At 41.2% G+C, this 15,028-nt stretch overlaps 2 protein-coding genes across 4 annotated transcripts; one reads left to right on the top strand and one right to left on the bottom strand.

The window, feature by feature from the left end:
- Nucleotides 1-710: 710 nt before the first annotated feature.
- On the bottom strand, nucleotides 711-2,751 carry HSPE1 (heat shock protein family E (Hsp10) member 1). The gene is made up of 4 exons (NM_174346.2): nucleotides 2,705-2,751; nucleotides 1,977-2,141; nucleotides 967-1,056; nucleotides 711-887 (listed from the first exon to the last, which is right to left on the bottom strand). Exons 1-4 carry the CDS (start codon nucleotides 2,705-2,707, stop codon nucleotides 837-839), a joined length of 309 nt encoding a protein of 102 aa, NP_776771.1. The 5' UTR covers nucleotides 2,708-2,751; the 3' UTR covers nucleotides 711-836.
- Nucleotides 2,752-2,903: 152 nt separating this feature from the next.
- On the top strand, nucleotides 2,904-13,299 carry HSPD1 (heat shock protein family D (Hsp60) member 1). Of its 3 annotated transcripts, none has more exons than NM_001166609.1 (12): nucleotides 2,904-3,145; nucleotides 4,285-4,460; nucleotides 5,419-5,671; nucleotides 6,969-7,051; nucleotides 7,805-7,900; nucleotides 8,297-8,390; nucleotides 8,653-8,821; nucleotides 10,922-11,021; nucleotides 11,579-11,824; nucleotides 11,946-12,120; nucleotides 12,399-12,577; nucleotides 12,672-13,299. In NM_001166609.1, exons 2-12 carry the CDS (start codon nucleotides 4,287-4,289, stop codon nucleotides 12,822-12,824), a joined length of 1,722 nt encoding a protein of 573 aa, NP_001160081.1. In that variant the 5' UTR covers nucleotides 2,904-3,145; nucleotides 4,285-4,286; the 3' UTR covers nucleotides 12,825-13,299.
- The last annotated feature ends 1,729 nt before the right edge of the window (nucleotides 13,300-15,028 follow it).

The following is a 15,028-nucleotide window of genomic DNA, read 5'->3' as shown; positions in this document are numbered from 1 at the left end:
GATCCTTAAGTGTTAGCTATACTGTCACTCGGTGCCTAGCCTGGAATTTACAAGGTACTCAGCCAGTGTGAGCTATTACACCCTACCTTGCTTGGATTTCTAACTATGTAGTGAAAATGTTCATTAAGGTTTTCAAAATATAACTTAAATAAGACATATGATACTAGATTTGCATAAGTGAAGAACTATACTTAAATGTTTGATATATATGAAGTCAGAATGCTGCTACTTGTCTTCTCCTTAGAATGTTGTTAGCATAAATCCATGGCTTTGAATCAGCATCAACTATATAGTAAAGTTAACCTCAACGTGAAAATTGAAAACCTTGTTTTCCAGTTCTCTGCAGGTTACCTCTATCTGGCCCCACATAAACCATGAACCCTAAAGCAACTGTAAAGCATGTGTCAGTTGCTCAGTTGTGTCTGACTCTTTGCGACTGCATGTACTGTAGCCTGTCAGGCTCCTCTGTCCATGGATTTGCCAGGCAAGAATAGTGGAGTGGGTAGCCATTCCCTTCTCCAGGGGACCGACCCAACCCAGGGATTGAACCTGGGTCCCCTGCACTATAAGCAGAGTCTTTACCATCTGAGCCACCAGGGAAGCCCAAGAACCATCTTAAATCACTAAATAAAAATTAACCATTGATTTATGTATTTTTATTTGGAAATGTTTATACCAGTACAGTGAAACTAAATTTTAGACACTGGATGTCATTAGCTTGGATATCGTTAGTTTATTATAAAAGAGAAACATGGAAATTATTTACATGATGAAAGATTTCAGAACTTCAGTGGAATGGGCAGCTTCACGTGATGCCATTTCAATAGTGACTTATTTCAGTCGACATATTTCCCAAGAATGTCACCATCTCTAAATAAGAAATAATCCTGCAAACAGAGAAACCATTAGTTAAGAAAACTAATAGCAAATATTTAACCTATCCTTAATATTATGAAGTTTACACACCTTGTCGTCTAGAACTACTTTGGTGCCTCCATATTCTGGGAGAAGAACTTTATCTCCAACTTTCACACTAACTGGTTGAATCTCTCCACCCTTAAGAAAACAAGGATGTTTATTAGTAAAGACGTTTAGTTAATCAAACCAAATATTTACACTTTTATTATTAATCAACTGCGCACTACAATCAGATGTTTAAAAAGGGCTTTGGTGGCCAAGTGGTATAATTTATAGTCATGGTTCTTCACTCAAAAATACCACTGTAGAGGTACACTTTGAAATAAGGCACACACAGTGGCTTCAACTAAAACATGATTTCAGTTTAAAGGGTCAAAGAATTATACTGGGAAAAGTAACTTTAAGCTATTTAATCGTTAAATATTAACATACTTGAAGTAATATGTTACTTCACAACCAAGTGAGGTAAACCAGTTTTTAAAACCGTATGTACAATGGTCATGTTCAACTTCTTTCAACACTTAAAAACTTAATTTTCTGACTTTGGAATATATACTTCATTTACTTTTGCGATTCAGTTTCTGTTCCTCCAAAGCAGATTTAGGGAAGAGGGACTGAAGTAGAATGCCCAAAATCTTCCAATTCCTAACTCCAGAATAGCCCCTTGCTAGAACTTTCTTAGCGGTACCTGGAACAATGCAATGAAGCTGACACTTTCAGAAGTCTGAGGTCTAACCCTCAGTTGGAGACTAACTGGAAGGCCAGTTCTTACACGCAAGACAAAGTGATTAGGATTAAAGGATTAGGGCAATTTCAGTGTGTTAGAGGTCAGACTAAAAGTTCAAATTTATACCTACTGATTTTAATGCCGTGTAACTCTTCCTCCATCATATACACTAAGGTTTTTTTTTTTTCTTCCCTGATTACAATTATTTTTGCTGAAAGCAGATTAGTTGTGAACCCACTGGGGAATGATCTTTTTAATAATAACCAAGGCTCCCTACCGCCCGCCCCCCACATTTCACATAAAAATGAGTTCCATTTCAGTCCGCATTTACCTTTCCTTTAGAGCCTGATCCAACAGCTACCACCGTTGCTTGCAATACTTTTCCTTGTGATTTTTCTGGAAGCATAATCCCTCCTTTGGTTACAGTTTCGGCCGCACTTCTTTCAACTAATACTCGGTCAAAGAGGGGAAGAAACTTTCTAAATGCCTGTCCTGCCTTTGGAGAGAAAAACGTTAAATTTGAAACACAATGTATTCTAAATAGGCCACATGTGGCTTTCAAAGATAACGCCAATGTTCAGATTTTCCATTCAAAGCAAACACCTCTGAACATTCAGTTCTAAATCCCGCGTTTAATTTCCCACTCCTATGAGTGTTAGGGGTCGTTGTTGCTCCTCAGGTCAGCAGCCAGACAAGCTTCAAGGACAAGCTTAGTTTCTTCCAAGGTCAATCCTTCCAAGGATTTTCTGTAAATTGTCATTAAACACTTAAGTCCCTCTACCTGTGGCCACGCTTTTTTCAAGACCATTACATACCCACCAAGGTCCCGCAAGGGGCGTGCGTCGGGATTCCCGCCCCCCGACCCACGCGCTGCTTCACACTCGGGTGCAGAGAGCCCTGCTCGGAGGAAAGGGTCGGCGGGGTCTCGCCTCTCCAGGGCTTGGGCGGGCGCGGGTCTCTGACCTCTACTCCTCCCGCGAGGCCCAAAGGAAATCGCCTGCTAGCCATGAGCCCCAGACCAACCCGGGTGCGCCGGCCTTCAGCCCATGCGAGACTCACCATGACTCCGGCTGCCGCAGTTCGTACCCTGCTCTCACGCCACAGGCAAAAGGAGAGACCTGCTGTCGGACCCTCCGGACACGTGAACGCGAAAAAAAAAAACTGACCAACGCGCAGGCGCGCTCGCTCCCGCCCAGCCCCTCCCCGCGAAAGGGGGGTGGCCGCACCAGCGCGCACCCCTATTCGTTTCCTGGGTTCTGCGCAGACCACTGACGCGCGGACCCGGAGGCGGAAGAAAAGAGCAACTCTTTCTAGGCTTTTCTAGGCCGCCAGCCTAGGTGAAAGTACTAACCCTTCGCACCCCCTCCCGGAAATGACGCGTTTGACCCTTGACCCACATAGAGCCAGGCTCTTTCCGGAACGTTCTGGAACGGCGCGCAGCCCGGGAACTAGCCTAAGCGAGCCGGAGAGGGCTGAACCCGCTGGCCTGGCCCGGCGCGGGTAGGGAGGGGCGGGACTGGCGCGCGGAGCGTGCAGATTGCAGGGCCCAGGCGGCCGGGAAGGGGTGGGCACCGCCCGCAGGCGCGCTGCGGAGGGGCGGGGGGAGCGGCGGAGGGAGGGGACACGGGCTCATTGCCGTGCGCGCCCTGCACTCTGTCCCTCACTCGCCGCCGACGGCCTGTCTCGTCACCCGCACGTCGCGCCGCTGCCCCGCAGGTACGCGCCCGCTCCGCGCCGCCTCACCCGTGCGTTTCGGACTCCGGAGCCGTCCTTCCCCTCTCCGTTGAGCCGGTCCGCCGGCGAGAGCCAGAGCTTCCCCCGGCGCCGCAGGCCCGGGCCCGCTGAGCCAGGCCTCGTGGGTGCACGCGGGGGCCCGTCACGTGCGGCGTGGATCGCTCGCCCAGCCGGGCACAGCAGGGAAGGCTTGCCCACGAGTGTGCGCGGAGTCGGGCGATTGTATTCACATCGATCCTCCGGTGAAGGCTTTTGTGCTTGTGGTCGAGTGTAGGGTGCCAGGGAGGGTGGTCGCAGCGTGTGGGAGCGGCTTTTGGCCTGGGGGACTGCTGGGATATGGCATCTCCACCTTTGACCTTGCTTGGCTGTCCTGATGGAAAGACACGTGGGGCCACTGGGAGTGGGCCCGGCCGCCGCCCCCAGCATCGTGGCCTTGCCCGCTGCTCTGATACAGTAGCCCAGAGTGGATACATGAAGACACATTTTAGTAAACGGATTTTTGCAGCGTCAGGAGTATTTTCCTTCCCTTGGTCACTTGGGTTTATAACTTGCCCCTTTTTTGTAGACTTGGTTTTCCAGGGGACATTTGCAGCTGATTTGCTCTCGAGGCCATTTTAGCGGTGAAATATTAACTCATTTTTAGCGTAGGAAGTAATAGCCGTGGGGAAGAAGAAGAGCGTACATTTTTTCTGTAGGTCAGGCATGGGGCGACCTCTTAAAGATTGCACTAGTAGCCGGTGTTGTGGGGGTGGGGGCGGGTTCCGAGGCCCAGGTATCGTGGATGCCAGACGTCAGCCCAGTTCATTTCTGATATTTCTCGTTCTGTTGCATGGGTGTCATGTTTGTGTTGTAACCCCACGGGTAGTGGTAGTATTGTCCTGATGATCTGTCTGTTTTTCCTTCAGAAATGCTTCGATTACCCGCAGTCCTTCGTCAAATGAGGCCAGTGTCCAGGGCACTGGCTCCTCATCTCACTCGGGCTTATGCCAAAGATGTAAAATTCGGTGCAGATGCTCGAGCCTTAATGCTTCAAGGTGTAGACCTTTTAGCCGATGCTGTAGCCGTTACTATGGGGCCAAAGGTATTCTTATTTTGTTGTAATTTATAGTATTGTTAAGGAGTAACATTTTGCCGATGGCAAGAGTCACGCCAAGCTATTAAACAGTTCTTAGATATTCATAAACTGCTTGTGCCAAATTTGTGAAACTATTTTGTACAAAGTGTGATGTAATCAAGTGGTAACTCCTAGCTTAAGATGGATGGTTATACTCAAGGTAGAATTAATCTCCCTTGCCTGCTTGAGTTAAATTTTGGATCCTTTCCCAGTAGTTAGTACTAGGCATAGGTGGAAGAATGTAACATCCACAGTACCTTAAGTATGAGCTTTTAAGTCTCATTTAACGAAGAGATTGGTGAATAAGGAGTAACAAGTAAATTGAAGAGATCTCTTCATGGATCGTACTGGGTGGAGCGATGCTTCAGTTCAGGCTGAAGACAATACAAATATCAAAGTGATCCAACTGAGCAAAGTAATCGCATTTGCATGCCTCACAAGAAGCAGCTTTGGTTCAAGCCACCAGTACTGTTTGCATCATATTTTAAGATTTAATGTTGAACAACTCAGGAAGGCTGCACTGTTCTTGTCTTGCCATTGGTATTTTAGAAACTAAATTTTAAAATAAGTTCAAAAGTGACTTTTCACAGTATTATTATAGCAGGCACTGAACAAATTTTAAGTATGAATTATGTGGTCTGGAATTTCATTATAATCCCCCAAGTTAATGTTGGTTAAGTCTTTAGAAATTTTATCTCTTACAACATCTCATCCAAGGTTATGCACTTGGCAATGAAGTCATTTTGTCTGTAAGAACATTGATGAACTTGCCCTTGAGATTCATGCAGCAGGTCTGATAAAAATGATCAGATGTTGCATTGAGGTTTTAAAGTAATTGCCTATTATGAAAAATGCTCTTTTTATTTTAAGCTAAATAGTACTTAGCGTGTGAATCTGTGGCATTTTTTTCCTTCTGCAATTATAGGGAAGGACAGTGATTATTGAACAGAGTTGGGGAAGTCCCAAAGTGACAAAAGATGGTGTGACTGTTGCAAAGTCTATTGATTTAAAAGATAAATATAAAAATATTGGCGCTAAACTTGTTCAAGATGTTGCCAATAACACAAATGAAGAGGCGGGGGATGGCACCACTACTGCTACTGTACTGGCACGCTCTATTGCCAAGGAAGGCTTCGAGAAGATTAGCAAAGGTGCTAATCCAGTGGAAATCAGGAGAGGTAGGAATGTCTCTCTTCATTGTCACCACAGTGTTTTGAACTGTCAGGTTATCTGTTAAATTATATTAGAAAGTTGATTCTTTCTTGTTTCTCCTGTCTCCTAAAAATTTTTTTAAATCTTTAAAAAAAAAAAAAATGCGTAAGTAGTGATTGAATTCCTGACTATGGGATGGGCATTGTGCTAGGTGGCAAAGAGGAGACTGACTAAGATGCTTGTGCCCTGTGTCCACAGTCATCCATCCCTATGTCATTGTCCCCTGGCTCATTTCTCCCCCAAACCAAGTTTATTGTAAGTTGCAGCATGTACTGTGTATTTCTAAAGCAATAAGTTCAAGAAAATGTCACCCAGGATATCAGAATGGGTTTTTATTTTTTATAAAGCAGTTTCTTCTTAACAGCACATATTATGTTATGAGTCTGAATTTTGTTTGTTGTTACTTGTTTGGGGGAGTTAGGCCACAGTTTAAAGATCTCCTGAGCATGGAATTGCTGTCTGTTTCTGGGGTGTATTACCAGCCACATGTAGGAGACATAAACTAGGAGGCACATGAGAGTAAAGGGACATACTATTAATAATTTGTGAAAACTGACTTGTTAGGCTTCCGAAAATGGGATGAGGTATCATCTCATCTATTTCAGTGTTTGAGATCCAAATGAATGTGTCTCATTAAAAGCAGTTTGACCCAAAGAAAGTCATTGTTATTACAAATTGCTCTCAATTATTTTTGCGAAGTAACGTTTCTCAAAATAAGGAAAGAGCTAGCATTGGTCTCAGTTGAAAAGACTATTCTCTCATAAATAAATCTGTATTGTGGTGACATTGAATGTTAAAGGTGGTTGTTCATAAATTACATATTAAATGAGGAAATTTCAGCCAGTTAAAAACTTGCAGGGGTATAGCCACAAGAAAGTCCTTATCCTTGACAGTTACACTTGTTGAAAATAAGGGACTGTAATCCATTTTGGTCCTTTGTGTCCTTCAGTGGAGGGGAAGTCTGCTGGATGACCCTGTAAGAAATGATTCAATCGGGAAAGATTTACATAGAATGAGTTGAATGGTGAGGTTCTTGAAAGTGTACACTTTTTTTTTTTAATGCAGTTTTTAAAAATAATTTTGGCATTGTGGTACTTCATTTATTAAAGTTTGTGTTTCATTGCATGCCATCCAACTGCCTTGTGATTAGGAAGAGTACTGGTACAGAAGCATTGAGGCATTGATACACTTAACATGAATCAGAATTTTAGTTGACATGGAGCCATGAGGGAATAAGCATTGTAATACGTGTTCTTGAACCAGGTGTGATGTTAGCTGTTGATGCTGTAATTGCTGAACTTAAGAAGCAGTCTAAACCTGTGACAACCCCCGAAGAGATTGCTCAGGTATGGATTTTTAAAGTAACATGATTTTATCCTATAATTACACAACAGTGTCAGGATAACAGTATTACCCAGTCACCAACATTTGAAGCATTTTTCTCACTGCTAGAGATTTGAAAAATCCCCCCACCAGGGATTGAACCTCTGCAGTGGAACATGGTGTCTTAACCCCTGGACCACCAGGAAGTCCCCGTAATTTGAGTCTTAATGAGTTGTCATTTTAGTTCTGCGTGACTGAGTAAAAACTCATTTGTGTGGAAAATGTTATTTGGCTGTTTATCAAAGATGAATAATTTCAGTTTCTAATATTGCCACATTTGCCAAGGGAAAAAAGGATAACGGGTCGTTAGGCTCTTTCTTTCTTTTTTTTGCCACCCTGCCTGGCTTGTGGGACCTAGTTCCCCAACCAGGGATGGAATCTGGGCCCCTGCAATGAAAGTGGCAAGTCCTAACCGCTGGACCACAAGGGAATTCCCTCTTTTTTGTTTTTGTTTAAAAGAATAATTGTGTGTTTATTTCATTTCTTTCAAAAATAATGTAGAAAATAATCAAATTTTTAAAAAATTGCAATGGGATCAGTTATTCATTAGGATTATTATGCTTAAAATCCCCTCTGCCTGTCTCACCACCACCATCACCCTGCCTCTAGCATCCCACCAAGGATATATCAGTTGGGAAGTTAATGAGAAAAGGGAGGGGAGTGATTGAGGAAGATAGCCTTACCTTTAATTTGAAAGAGTAGTTTGATTATTTCAGGTTGCTACAATTTCTGCAAATGGAGACAAAGAAATTGGCAACATCATTTCTGATGCCATGAAAAAAGTTGGAAGAAAGGGTGTTATCACAGTAAAGGTAAGTTTGTTTTTAATGATAGATGGAAACAGATGTCTGATAATCTGAGTTTTACAAGTACAAAAATTTGATCTACATATGTTTCCAAAAGTGTGTTCTGTTTCATTCTTCGCAGGTAACACTGGCACCTGTGCAGAATAATGTGCTCATTGTGTTTGGGTGAATTATTAACCTATGGCTTTGGATGTAAATGCGTCCTGATTTAGATGATATTGGCTTCTAGCTGTAAAAAATTAGTTCAAATACATATTCTTGCAAAAGTGGAGTTGGATGCCCTGGGATATTTCCATAATTCTATCTGAATTCCTTATGAGAAGTGGGGACTACTTATTAATTGGTTTGAAACTAGTCTTTGTGTAATGAAATTCACATAACGAATTCTTTGACTTTTCATAGGATGGAAAAACACTGAATGATGAATTAGAAATTATTGAAGGCATGAAGTTTGACAGAGGATATATTTCTCCATACTTTATTAATACATCAAAAGGTAAGAGCAAATGGGTAACTGAATTTTTTTTTAAGCATAGTTTAATATGTGACACCCTGAGAACATTTGTCAGTGTCATACCTCAAAAGTAAATTCATGTGTTCCAAATGTTCGTGTGTATGAGAAAGAAAAACATGAACTGATCAGTCACTTTAAAAAAGTGTGCTGGAACTTTGCTCTAGTGGTTTTTCATTTAAATTAAACTGCAGACATTTTCAGCAGAATGGCCTCAAGTTGGTGAGAAATGTTCTTTGCTTTTCAGGTCAGAAATGTGAATTCCAAGATGCATATGTTCTATTGAGTGAAAAGAAAATTTCTAGTGTCCAATCCATTGTTCCTGCTCTTGAAATTGCCAATGCTCACCGGAAGCCCTTGGTCATAATTGCTGAAGATGTGGATGGAGAAGCTCTAAGTACCCTTGTTTTGAATAGGTAATAGGCAGTGGTATTTGGTTTACATTTCTGGATGAAAGGCAGATATTTGTATTGGTGTTTGAAATCTCCTTTATGTACATTCTCCTTGAACCACTTGTGTTTGTATAATATTGGTGGGTGTCATGAACCTTTAGTCCAGTTATATTCTGTCTTTTTTGAATAGGGTCCCTGAGTCCTTAATGTTTTATGTACCTTTTTATAAGATAGCCTAAGTATTTACAGTTGTTTTGAAGATAAATGGGTTTTTGGTTTTGTATTTTTTCCAAAAAAAATTTATGGAAAAGATATATTCACAATTACAGTTTTTCATGAGGAGAGGTAAACAACTGCCATTCTAAATGTATCTGGCATTTGGCATTTTACATAATCTTCTAAAGGAAAAATTTTGTTAATGAATAGTCTAAAATAGAGAAATTGGTACTCGGGTTGGGGTCTATTAATTTTTTAGATCTATAATGTATTACATTTTACTTTAAGACAAAAATGTTAATGCTATAGACAGACTCTTACGGGGATTTTTTTGCGGGGGGGGGGGGGGGGGGGGGTTGGCGCCTGTGAAATCTTAGTTCCCAGACCAAGGAGGGCATTTTTAAAATACATATTCTTCCTAATCCTATAGCTGGGGTGAATCAGAAATGAGATTCTCCAATTTTTATTATAATGGAAATGCACAAATGAAATAATCAGGTATATATTACAGAATTGCATATTTTGACCTGACCTAAATGAGTTTACTTATCCTGTAATGTTTATAGCCTGGATATGCTTTTGAGGTTATGAAAAGCCCTAGAGATAGTGGGATGTGAAGCAGAAATAGAAGAATAACAGGCCTGAAAAGTTCTGATTGAGCCATTTTACTGGTTGCTGTAAACCTAGATCTCCAGTTTACTTGGCATATTATCAGAGCTTAACCTTCTTATTTGGCTCCTCAATAAAACCAGGTCTGTCTTAAAGTTTATATATTACTTCCATTTCAATCTGGTTTCAAATGAGCATTTTAAAAATTATATATTCTAAATATTCATTACCTTATTAAAGTGAAGGTAAGCTTAATGATATCAGAAGTATTTACATTTATAAAGGAGTTGAATTAAAAACATTGCTTGCTCAGAATACAGCAGTAATACATAATAACTATAAATGGAGTTCGTAACTTTAAAATTTGTCATGTGTCAATCGCCCAAAATATATAGTATTCTAAATCAACTGTCCCTCACTAAAAAAGCAAAAACTGCTCAAACTGACTTTAGTTTAGTTTTAGTTCAGTCACTCAGTCGTGTCCGACTCTTTGCCACCCCATGATTTGCAGCACACCAGACCTCCCTGTCCATCACCAGCTCCTGGAGTTCACTCAAACTCACGTCCATCTAGTTGGTGATGCCATCCAGTCATCTCATCCTCTGTCGTCCCCTTCTCCTCCTGCCCCCAGTCCCTCCCAGCATCAGAGTCTTTTCCAATGAGTCAGCTCTTTGCATGAGGTGGCCAAAGTACTGGAGTTTCAGCTTTAGCATCATTCCTTCCAAAGAACACCCAGGACTGATCTCTTTTAGAATGGACTGGTTGGATCTCCTCGCAGTCCAAGGGACTCTCAAGAGTCTTCTCCAACACCACATTTCAAAAGCATCAATTCTTCAGCACTCAGCTTTCTTCACAGTCCAACTCTCACATCCATACATGACTACTGGGAAAACCATAGCCTTGACTAGACTGACCTTTGTTGACAAAGTAATGTCTCTGCTTTTGAATATGCTATCTAGGTTGGTCAAACTGACTTTAATAGCAACTTAATCTAATACTAAATGGTTAAGGGTAAATGCTCATTAGATGATCCCCAAATTTAAGAGCAGGGAGGCCTGGTGTGCTGCAATTCATGGGGTTGAAAGAGTCGGACACAACTGGGCAACTGAACTGAATTGACTGAATTCTGATTTTCACAGTCTATAAAAGTTATCACTGTTTAATTTACATGTTTTCAAGTGGAATGTATGGTCAGAAGGTAAGCAGAAAGTGCAGTTTCCCGAGTAACCTTAGTTATTAGAACTTAAAGTAGACTGGCATTATTATAAAATTTAAATCTTATTAATAACTTCTTAACAGGTTGAAGGTTGGTCTTCAAGTTGTGGCAGTCAAAGCTCCAGGTTTTGGTGACAATAGAAAGAACCAGCTTAAAGACATGGCTATTGCTACTGGGGGTGCAGTAAGTAAAATAGATGTGATTTTGGTTTATTGAATGTTATGTATACATCGAGGTCTGAAATTTATAGGTAGAATTCACATTTTCACAAATCTGGGTTACTTTTCAATAGAAGGTAGAGTTTGGGTTTAAACAGCACTAAGGTCCCTTTCTTTAATTTTGCCATGAGTCTTGCCCAAGAGTGGTCTTTTAACTTGTTTTCAGGAATGTATTATAATAGAAAAAGGCAGGATTTAAGAGTTTAGGCCTAGGGTCTAGTCTTGGTTTCACCAAAAGTATGTCCTTAGATGAGTTTTCTGAGTTCACTTGTTTCTCAAAGCTTAGTGTTAATTGAGGATTAAGTGGGAAGTTGAAAATGTAATGAAAAACTATGCAAGTTCTGTTTGGTCTAGCTATAGTCTTGAAATTTCAGATTTCAAGGAAACAGTATTGCAAGATGCTTTTCTTATCAAAACACTTGTAGCATATGTTAATGATCTTGGTATAATGAAAAATGCCTGTAATCTGTAATTTGTTCTTTTTATTTTGTGGTTTGTTCATTTAAAAAAATGTTTTCATAGGTATTTGGAGAAGAAGGACTAAATCTAAATCTTGAAGATGTTCAGCCTCATGACTTAGGAAAAGTTGGAGAGGTCATTGTGACCAAAGATGATGCCATGCTCTTGAAAGGAAAAGGTGACAAGGCTCAAATTGAGAAGCGTATCCAAGAGATCATTGAGCAGTTAGATATCACAACTAGTGAATATGAAAAGGAAAAACTGAATGAACGTCTGGCAAAACTCTCAGATGGTGTTGCTGTGTTGAAGGTAAGGTTCATTGTTGTAAATAAGCTGCTTGGGTTCCGAGCCCAAGTAAACTAGGATTCTTGACATTTAACATCTTGAGTAGGAGAAGCCATACTAACTGGAATTCTTTTTTGATTTTTAGGTTGGTGGGACAAGTGATGTTGAAGTGAATGAAAAGAAAGACAGAGTTACAGATGCTCTTAATGCCACACGAGCTGCTGTTGAAGAAGGCATTGTTCTGGGAGGGGGCTGTGCCCTGCTTCGGTGCATTCCAGCCTTGGAGTCAATAACTCCAGCTAATGAAGATCAAAAAACAGGTAAAAAGTTACCTTAGAAATGAGTTTACTTGCACCTCGATTTTAGAGTTGTTAGAGTTGTATTGTTGCTCCCCACTAGATAGAACAAGAAGTCACAAAGCAGTTTCCAGAATAACAGAAGTAGAATAACAGTGTTGTTGTCAGAGATCTTTCAGAAAGAATCACTTGACCTGTGGTGTTCTCCCAATTGGAATTACCTATGTCATTATTCTCACAAGGAGAACTGTGCTATAATACTTAAAAAGGAAAGAATTTGCTAAAATATATTTTCCTTATAGGTATAGAAATAATTAAAAAAACACTCAAAATTCCTGCAATGACCATTGCTAAGAATGCAGGTGTTGAAGGATCATTGATAGTTGAGAAAATTATGCAGAGTTCTTCAGAAGTCGGTTATGATGCTATGCTTGGAGATTTTGTGAATATGGTGGAAAAAGGAATCATTGATCCAACTAAGGTAAATAGTTGACCACTGTCTAAAAATGCTAAGTCTTGTTCTTTTTTTTTTTTTAACTAAGGAAAAGTAATATTTTATGAAAACTTTTCCCTAGGTTGTAAGAACTGCATTACTGGATGCTGCCGGAGTGGCCTCTCTCTTAACAACAGCAGAAGTTGTCGTCACAGAAATTCCTAAAGAAGAGAAGGATCCTGGAATGGGTGGCATGGGTGGAATGGGAGGTGGCATGGGAGGTGGCATGTTCTAACTCCTAGAATAGTGCTTTGCCATTATTAATGAACTGTGAGAGGAAGCTCAAGGCAGTGTTCCTCACCAATAACTTCAGGAGAGGTCAGTTGAAGGAGCTGACTGAAGAAAAGGCTGGCTGATGTTTAAGAAAATAACTATAACCATCAGTTACTGGTTTCAGTTGACAACATAGAATGGTTTACTGCTGTCATTGTCCATGCCTACAGATAATTTATTTTGTATTTTTAAATAAAGACATTTGTACATTCCTGATAAATGAGCTTAAGAGCCATGTACCAATGTACTGCTTTCAACTTAAATCACTGAGGCATTTTTACTACTATTCTGTTAAAATCAGGATTTTAGTGCTTGCTATCACCAGATGAGAAGTTAAGAAACAGCCTTTCTGTGGAGAGTAAGAACAATTGTGTACAGAGTAGAGAAATATCCAATTATGTGACAACCTTTGTGTAATAAAAATTGTTTAAAGTTAACTGTGTTAGCTTTTCTGTGATCTAGAGAATGTGAGGAATGAAAGCCAATTGAAGAGGGGAGGGGTAAGGTTTGACCCAAGTCTATAAAATGTTTCCTGCCTATTGTTTCATACATTTCTCCGTTTCTCTTTGCTGCAGACTGGATTCAGTTCAGTTCAGTCGCTCAGTCGTGTCCGACTCTTTGTGACCCCATGAACCGCAGCACACCAGGCCTCCTTGTCCATCACCAACTCCTGGAGTTTACCCAAATTCATGTCTATTGAGTCGGTGATGCCATCTAACCATCTCATCCTCTGTCGTCCCCTTCTCCTCCTGCCCTCAATCTTTCCAAACATCAGGGTCTTTTCAAATGAGTCAGCTCTTCACATCAGGTGGCCAAAATATTGGAGTTTCAGCTTCAACATCAGTCCTTCCAATGAACACCCAGGACTGATTTCCTTTAGGATGGACTGGTTGGATCTCCTTGTAGTCCAAGGGATTCTCAAGAGTCTTCTCCGACACCACAGTTCAAAAGCATTAGTTCTGCGCTCAGCTTTCTTTATAATCCAACTCTCACATCCATACATGACCACTGGAAAAACCATACCCTTGACTAGATGGACCTTTGTTGACAAAGTAGTCTCTGCTCTTTAATATACTGTCTGCTGCTGCTGCTGCTAAGTCACTGCAGTCGTGTCCAACTCTGTGTGACCCCATAGACGGCAGCCCACCAGGCTCCTCCGTCCCTGGGATTCTCCAGGCAAGAACACTGGAGTGGGTTGCCATTTCCTTCTCCAATGCATGAAAGTGAAAAGTGAAAGTGAAGTCACTCAGTCGTGTCCAACCCTCAGCGATCCCGTGGACTGCAGCCTTCCAGGCTCCTCTGTCCATGGGATTTTCCAGGCAAGAGTACTGGAGTGAATATGCTGTCTAGATTGGTCATAACTTTTCTTCCAAGGAGTAAGCGTTTTTTAATTTCATGGCTGCAGTCACCATCTGCAGTGATTTTGGAGTCCCAAAAAATAAAGTCAGCCACTGTTGCCACTCTTTCCCCATCTAATTGCCATGAAGTGACGGGACCAGATGCCATGATCTTAGTTTTCTACATGTTGAGCTTTAAGCCAACTTTTTCACTCCCTCACTTTCATCAAGAGGTTCTTTAGTTCTTCACTTTCTGCCATAATGGTGGTGTCATCTGCATATCTGAGCTTACTGATATTTCTCCTGGCAATCTTGATTCTAGCTTGTGCTGCTTCTAGCCCAGCATTTCTCATGATGTACTCTGCATATAAGTTAAATAAGCAGGGTGACAATATACAGCCTTGACACTCCTTTTCCTATTTGGAACCAGTCTGTTCCATGTCCAGTTCTAACTTGCTTCCCTTTGCTGCAGACTGGATTATATTATCACATTGGTTGTTTAGTCACTAAATCGTGTCTGTGTCTTGCAACTTCATGGACCATAGCCTCCAGAGTCCTGTCTATGGGATTTCTCAGGCAAGAATACTGGAGTGGGTTGCCATTTCCTTCTCCAGGGTTGACCCAGGGATCGAACCCACATCTCCTGCAATGACAGGCAGATTTATTACCACTAAGCTACCTGGGAAGTCCTACATTAAAAGGGGACAACTCTGAATTTTGTATATGTTGAGGTTTGGCCATAAAATAAGGGGAACTTGGTTCTTTTAAGGGTTATGGTTATTGTTCTAGAGCCTTAACAGATAAGCAGTGGGTTCCCTGTTAGATACCC

This window comes from Bos taurus, chromosome 2 (assembly GCF_002263795.3).
Source record: "Bos taurus isolate L1 Dominette 01449 registration number 42190680 breed Hereford chromosome 2, ARS-UCD2.0, whole genome shotgun sequence".
NCBI lineage: Eukaryota > Metazoa > Chordata > Mammalia > Artiodactyla > Bovidae > Bos > Bos taurus.
This window is presented reverse-complemented; position numbering and strand designations above follow the sequence as displayed.